Consider the following 8,850-nt stretch of genomic DNA (forward strand, 5'->3'; position numbering starts at 1 on the left):
TATATTTCTCGTTTTTAATAAAACCATTATAATAAAGTCAATTATATTTANGAAAATAATTATTTTTAATACTTTCATGAATAATTAATTTTATTTGTTTGATATTTACTTATTATGAATACTGTAAATAATTTTCCGATGTTTTCTTGTTTACATATTATCTTGATTTCTTGATTATCTGTCAAAATACTTCTATTATTCCGAACACGTTCTCGAATTTCTTTAACCTACTAATAAATATAATAAGTATTATATAATATTTTATTTTTTATTAAATTGCTCTTGAACTTACATTTTTTTAAGACAGCATAAAATGTGATATACTTTACAGAGCACATTAAAAAAATGATGTTATAAGAAAATATATCTAAAAAAAGGTCAAAACTGTATTCCGAAACAAATAATTTTATCGGCTGCAAAAATTATGGCACGTGATGATTCATATAATAATTGACTTTAGAAAACATAAAAAAATACAATATATCAGTAAGATATTTAACAAAATAATAAAAAAATTGATCGATTCATAATATTTTTGTAACTTAAAGAAGATTTACGTTATATAAAATCGTATATTAAAAATTGAACTACTAATAATAAATGAAATAATCACAAAGAGTACCTGAGTGCTTGTAAATGATATCATTATTAATAAGGATAATATGAAACGGATATATCTGGCTTGGAAATTATCATATGGCCAAAGACCAATTATCGATAACAAAATACGATTTAATTTAAAATATTGTTCTTCAGGAAACTCCATTTCAAACGACAGTTCACACGTTATTGTTACAATACAACACATAGCCACTGTTTAATACTATCTACAGAAATTTTGTTATTTTTTACATTAATTCTCATAATTATCTGTCTTCGTTTTTTAGACTTCTCTGCAATGTCTACTATACGTATAATTGAGATAACAATATATATTTACAATTCTTCAAATGCTTGTATTTATGCAAATAGAGATAAGATAATAACAAGAAATAAAAATGCGTTATTCGACCAGAAAAGAACTATATCTACTTACAAATATGCCTATTAAGAATAGTAATGGTAAATAAATGGAGTAATAGAAAATAAATCATCATAATTTTGAGTCGTGCATTTCAATATTTTATGTTTCTCCTCCTTTACTACACGCAAGCGCAATAGATAGGGCAATGTTACTTCATAAGAACTAATAAACTTAGTCATTAGATGGCAAAAGATGCATTGTGATATTTCAATTGAAATTTATTGCGTTTGTGTGAATTATCTTAGAAAAATATTTATTACAATGCTATTATACACAAATCTTCACATGTCTCAATATTTATATTGCAGTACAAAAACATCAATGTCAAAATTCATTTGTAAAAAATATTTTATAATCCTTTTATCATAATTTAAACTTTATAATTTAAATTTAATATATTCTAAAAAATTTACGAGATGATCAAATAATATATTTATAAATCAACATTTAATTGTAAATTTGTTATTTTTACGTTTCAAAACTATTAACGCACTTATTGACACATATAAATGGATATTAAATGAATATTATTAAATTATTAATATCATAATTACATTATTTTTATTTTAACAATTTTTATTAATTTTAATATCAGTTAACAATAATATAACAAAAATTAGGAAGAAAAATTTGAATTTTTAATTAATATTAAAATTATTAATTAATATTTCATTGTATATTTTAGTGAAAAATTTTACATTTTTCATAAAATTTAACAAATTAAAATAAAAATGTTTCCAGTATTTCATTACATTAATATTTTATCTATTAATTTAAAATTAATACTACAATTTATACGTTATTAATTTTTTAAAAATAATTATTTGTGTACAGACCAGAGTACTGTAAAGTACGAAAGAGTCGTGCTCATAAGCTGAAATTTAAAATTATGCGTTTATAAAAAAAGATTAAATATTAATAATTTTTATTTAATTTTTTTAATTTAGTACTTTTTTTAAAAATTAATTTATATACATACAGTGCTCACAAAACAATAGATCGTTATAAATGGAACTTTTGCAAGAAAATTTTAAATACAGAAAGTATATCAAAGAATGAATAAGTTAAGATGTGAGATAATTGACTCACATTAACATTCAAAGCTTTAACTTATTCATGAAAATTAACTCGATTGTCTCTAAAAAAATTTAATACGTCGTGCTGGCATTTACCGCTGCAAAGCCTTCCAATGATGGAACAAACATTCCGCCCACAATCATTTTGCAACTTCTCAAGCTTCTTTGCATTATAATTGGCAATAATTTTTGTGCTTGTATAGGCGCGCCTTGCCATCGTGTGATGTATCTAAAAGTTTATCTAGGTATTAGTTTTCATTATTTATGACATCATAGATACAATTCGTCACATTATCATGTCATTAGGACGATATGGAATTATTTTAAATGTTTTTAAGTATATCCGTAACTGTTGTTAATAATATCAAATTTACCATGAAAAAATATAAATAATTACTATATTAAGATAATTAAGTAACATTTGTGTTAGTATATACTATTATATTAATATGTGAATGCAATTTTGTTATCATTTTAATATTTTAATTGCTATCTGTAATTGAGTAATGTAAAATTCATAAGAGTTCCATCATTTACTGAGAGTAACTATTTTATTCTTAAAGAATGATTTTACTAAGTATTTAATATATTAAAGAAATAATATAAATTATATTAAGATATTAAAAAAGACAATAAAATATTAAAATACACTTAATTTATTAATCCTGTCGAAATCAGTTTGATAATCAAAGCGTATGTTAATTATGTTATCATTATAATATACAAGAATTAAATAAAATTAGTGTTTATAGATATTATTAAAAAAATTTTATAAATTTTAAAAATTATGAAACATTTGAAAGCGTTATGTGTACTTACATGTTTTGAAAGATATCTGTGCTATGATCTATTAAAATTTGGCCAAGATAGTTACCCACAAATAAATAAATAATGTGACCAAGTATAAAAAAAACTATCAATACGATTTCGTTAACTTTCTTTGAAAATAGAATTGCTTGAAAAAGCTAAAAAATGAACAATGATTGCAGAAGTTTAGAAATAAATATTAGCTAAACACATTAATAATAAATTCTTATAAAAAATAAATTTGTATTTATATTTTTTAGTATTTTTATACAATTATAATAATAGAATATTATATAATATATAATAAAATTAATATATTAATATACATGTGTATATACATTAATAATCAATGTTTTGACAAAACTCAATATATGAAATCGTTAAAGAAGTAATAACTCACGCAAAAAAGATTCATGATTAGAGATGTAATACCGATTAGAAGGAGAATACTATATGATATCCCCAAAGTAGACCATAAGAATTCGGAAAATCTTGAACAAAGATTAATTACTATTGCATCGTTAAAGTTTACGTAGTTAGCCTCTTCACTTAATCAAAATTTAATGAATAAATTATATAATAATATGCTATTTACGCGTATTATAACCCACTAAAAAAAATTTTTTTCTATAGGGGGTCGAAATAAGTAAGTGAGCGTCTCTTCCCCATGTGCTAATAATAATTAATTCGGAAAATTAAATACACAGGCTTTATGCTCAAATATCAAAGTAATTTCGATTTTAATTTTATGCTATATCCTTTAATATTTTTTTTGGATTATACAGCAATATTTGTTTCTTCACATTTGTTTAAAATTGCAAAAGTACATTATTTAATTATGTAAAATATATTCTTAATTATTGCGTTATTATTTCTAAGTAATATTGAAATATTATACATATAATAATATTGTAATATTTTTACTCTGCAACTTTTAAGACTTTTCTTAATCAGAAATATAAAAATTTATCCTCAAATTTTTTTTAAAATGAAAGAGATCGTTATTTTGATAAATATATAATTAAATTTTAATATAATTAATTTACAATTTATACGCATTTATATTCATAATCATTTTGATTTTACACTGTATTCCTTCAAAAAAAATTTATGACAATTGTCTTCGAAATTAAGAGAGAAATAAGGATTGCAATGTAAAAATTACTAGGAAATAATAGCGTATAAATCAAAGACATATTTCACATAGCTAAATAATAAATTTTGCAATTTTAAACGACTTAGGAACGAATATTATTATTTTCAAGCAGGAAGTATCTTAAGGGATTGCGCAAAAAATTAAAATTATTCTGATATCAGAGTGCATAAATAGCGTATAAATTCTATACATTTAATTTTTCAAATTAGTTATTATTAACATGTAAAGGAACCTACTTAGTTTCCATAGAAAATTTTTTTGGCTAAATGAATAAGCGCAAGATTTTTTTAAGATATATATCAATAGCAAATTATTATATAATTTATTAATTAAATTTTTGTTATGTAGAAATGACCAGCTAACAAATATTTATAATTTTCGTTTCTTCCCACCCTTCTTATTCTATATAAATTTTTGGGAAATTTTTAAAATCTTGTGATATGAATATTGTCTGATAAAGATTCAATACTTTACAATGTATTAATCGTCCAATCAAATATTTTTTCATTTACTATAAACAAAATGCATTATACCGACTCGAGAGCTTTTTTATGAATATGTACAGCCTCAATTATCCGTTTGTAGATGATAATTGCTTGCTTTTCAGATGTGTATCCTTGTAAAAGCTTGTCATTGAAAGCTTGATCTATTCGATAACTATAAAAATAGCAATCGCATAGAATAAAATTGATAGCATATCAATTAAAATAAAATGAAGTATTGAATACATAATAAAAATAAAATTAAACAATTTATATGATTATGATGATTTATTCAATCTTTCTTTATTTTATTACCTGGCAATTTGAAATATTCCACAAACATGTTGTATATATGTTACATATAACGTTTCCGTGGCTATCAAAGTGGTAACTATTAAACCTATAGTAACGTCTATTTGCAATAAAATCACATAAAAAAACTTTTGCTGGTCAACAAAGTACTCTCCCGGAAATAGAAGTTGTCGTGGACGTGAAACATTCAATGGTATAACAATATCGAGGATGCTTGGTACCAATGGTAAGAAAGAAAAACTTAACGTAGTTACAAAACCCAGTACTGCATAAAAAGTGATTTTCAATATAATTGTACTATTATTCAAAAAGCCACTATTTTATGTATCTATCTCTTACTTGTCAAAATCGAAGTACACATACTTCCAATGCAAGTATATCTCTCTATGATCTCTAATTCTTTTTTATCCTTAAGCATATTCCAATCTTCTTCTACACGATCCATGAGATATCTTATCTATTCGCAAAAAATAAACTTAAATGCATGGGTAAAAAAAGGAGTCCAAAAATGGCCAAAATATAATATAAAAGTATAATAATAATTTATAATAATAATAATATAAGTATAATAATAATAATTTTTGTGATCATAAACTTAAAGAAATATAAAAAAATAACATATTTATTTTTAACATTTCTACATAAACACTTTTTCTACATATAATACATTTTGTAAAAACTACATATAATAAATTTTGTACAAAATGTATCTGAATGAATATTGCATGATATTATTGTTATTAGTTTTCTTGTATATACTTTCTGTCAATGCAAATGTTTTTTCTTCATATACTTCGAGGAAAATTATGAAATTAGTTTTTTAGATGTTGATTTCGAGTCAATTAAAGCTATTTTTGAATTCTTTTCTAATCGTTTTTTGTAACAAATATTACAATATATTTCCAATTTTTATTATATAATGTTTTGTTATACATTAGTAAAAAATGACAAACTAAAAACAAAGTAAAAAATTAAAGAGAACTTGTAAATTTACATCGCACTATGTGTTATTAATATCGTAAATAAAATCTAAATATAATAGATCTAAATCTTTCACTAAATAAATATATTTAGTGAAAGAGACACTATATTATCTCTTGATTTCAGATAGAATAAGCAAGCAGGGAATGGAAATAATTAATTACTTCTAACGCTGTTACATTTCTTATCGTTACTTTATTATAATAACAATTTGACAATAATACATTTTTTTATGACTATAACGGTCAGTTGTAAAGTTACTCGATCGTTTTTTTATAACAAGTTGGAAAAGTCACTCGTAACTGAAATAATTAATTCGGTATTTGTAACTCGTTACTTTTTAGTCGTTATTTATAATGAGGTAACATTACTCGTTACTTGTTACAAATTTTTTTCAGTAAATAAATGCGTAATGATGCAAGTTACTTTTCAATGTGATTTTCTCAACCTTAGCATAATTTTAGCGTTCAATTAGTTATCATTATAGTTATAAAAATTGCAACGTCATTATTATTAAATTGTTGTTAATAAAAAATACGGAACAGTAACTCTTTCATTCCCTATAAACAGAGTCGGATTAAATTTTTGCCGCTCTTAGACACTTTAATCGTTACCGCCCTTATTTAACCCTCAAATTCAGATCCTCAATTGTTGCGTCTGCGTTCGCAACGAACAACAAAAAAAAAGTTTGTATACAAAAATTTTATTAGTTTAACTTTTTTGCACAATGTTTCCATAATATAGATACTTAGAAGTTTCAAAATTATTATATATTTCATTTATTACAAAGAAAGAACTTTTTTTGATAAAAAACTCAAACTTTATTGCAAAATTATTTATTTCATTCTATATATAATATAATCAATGATTGTACAAAAAAAAGCTGGCATAATCTCTCTCAAATTTCTTCTGGTAGAACGAAATCGACGCGAAACCTCAACTAGATTTTAATGATCGTTAATGGATGGATAATTTTTTCAATCATTGCGTCTGGAAAAAATGATTATATTTTTAGAAATATTTTTTTTAAAATGCCAGCTCCCTAAACTTGCCGCTCCTAGGCATAGCCTAAGTTAGTCTTTAGTGTTAATCTGAGAATAAAACGTGTATTATAAAGTAGAGTGGACTTGTGTTTAATAAATTATTTTGTATTTTAAGATAATCGGGAAAACGCTTGTTTATTTTAATAATTTCTTTTCTAATGTAATGTAAAAATAAAGAAAGGTAATAAAGATTGCAATGCACTATCAATTAACCTTTCCAGCAACAATGCAGAACGTTTGATATTTTATAATATAAATTATGCAAAGCATAGTAAAAGAAAGAAGTCTCAGCATGACATCAACATTTCGTTTCAATGTTAGCAATTTCGTAATCTAAAACCATGAATTTCGATAAGTTGGTAATTATCAGAATTTTTCAAGCGAATAGTTTTTATATTTGTAGATCTTATTAATGGAATAATAAATTTTTATAAGTATAACATACTATGATTAAATAAAATAGATGATATTTAGTGATAACAGCAGATCTTTTTCATGTAAAATTTTGTATAATATTCTTACCTGACAAATCATAGTGAATATTATAAGAATGTTACAAAGTATCATTTGACAATACTTGTAGATAGAATTTTCATTAGTTGGCCATAAGCCAACTAATAGCAAGAGATGTCGATTGAGTTTATAATATCCATCTCCAACGAAGTTCATCTTCTAACGATTGTCAAAATACTTCTGTGCTGAGAAGAATTATCTTTACGTTCTCGCTCTGCCATCATTTTCTTTTTTATTGAACCAATTATATTTTTCACTATATCGCTTCTTATTTCCCATAAAATAAGTGCAAAAAGTAAGTGTAATTTACGCATAAGTTCAATATAATTTAATAATTTGCAAAATTATTTACATATTAAAAATATGACTAAAAATTCCTTGTATATTTTACATCTATTCATACAGATGCATAAGAATGACATGTAGAGAAAATTTGTAATCTACACAATTACAACACAAATGCCTTTCTTCTAGAAGGATAATTTTCTTATGTCGAACTACAATATACATTCTTTTTCATTGTTCGTCAAGTTGTCAATAATTGTGTTCAACGTTACAGTAAAATGTTGCAGCTTTCGTATACCAGCTTACTTGAAACTTTTTGATACACGCATATATTTGAATAAGTAAATCTCTTTAAATATATTTATTCCATATATCTCTTTTAAGATACGATAAATGCTATTTTTAAAGATACAAAATATGAACAGAGAAAAAATTCTACAGAACAGAATTATGAAAAAATTTTACAGTTTTTGGATATATTTATTTTATTTAGTGTAAAATGTAGGATATAAATCGACATTTAAAATCAGTTCTCATATTTAAGATCGCACAATTAAATACAGTTTTAAGATGTCATAAGTTAATTACAGAGCAATATTAGCATTTTTAAGACATTATTTAAGACGATTTTAAAATAAAAATTGAATATGAATACGGCCATAAGTACATTTCAGCGTTTCGATATGTTCAGTGTTTATCTGATAATATATTATCTTATATTAATTTAAAGAAGTTAAAGTATTGTTTTGTATCATTAGTATTTTAGCTTTTTTCAATACTATCTAATGTAAAATCGCAAAATAAATAATAATAATTTATTACTGATTAGAATATATTTTCTTTAGCATTTATTAATACACAATCATTTTTTATTCCTAAATAATTATATTTAAATAGAGATAGACATATGTAAAATTAATATTCAATGAATGTTTTTCATAAATGTACAAAAAATGTACTTTCTTCTTTTTACAATTATTTACAATTATTATAACTATACATATATATTAGTAAAACTTATTGATTTAAAATTTCAAAATTTACCTTAATTTATTGTTATATAAATATAATTTAACATTGCTACACATTTTCTAATTAAATATAATAACAAAGTAAAATTTTAAATTAAAAATTTTAATATTTACACTGAGAGAAAAAAAATAGTTGTGGC

The 8,850-nt window shown here is 23.1% G+C and overlaps 1 protein-coding gene across 1 annotated transcript in view; it reads right to left on the reverse strand.

Annotated features, from left to right (window-relative positions):
- Nucleotides 1–1,844: 1,844 nt before the first annotated feature.
- Nucleotides 1,845–8,850, reverse strand: part of LOC105620731 — a 14,118-nt gene continuing 7,112 nt past the window's right edge. Inside the window, exon 4 of the mRNA XM_012202223.1 lies at nucleotides 1,845–1,898. Coding sequence (XP_012057613.1) covers nucleotides 1,845–1,898 — 54 coding nt within the window. The remainder of the gene's footprint in view (nucleotides 1,899–8,850) is intronic.

Source organism: Atta cephalotes (assembly GCF_000143395.1).
Source record: "Atta cephalotes unplaced genomic scaffold scaffold00028, whole genome shotgun sequence".
In the NCBI taxonomy this organism is placed as follows: domain Eukaryota; kingdom Metazoa; phylum Arthropoda; class Insecta; order Hymenoptera; family Formicidae; genus Atta; species Atta cephalotes.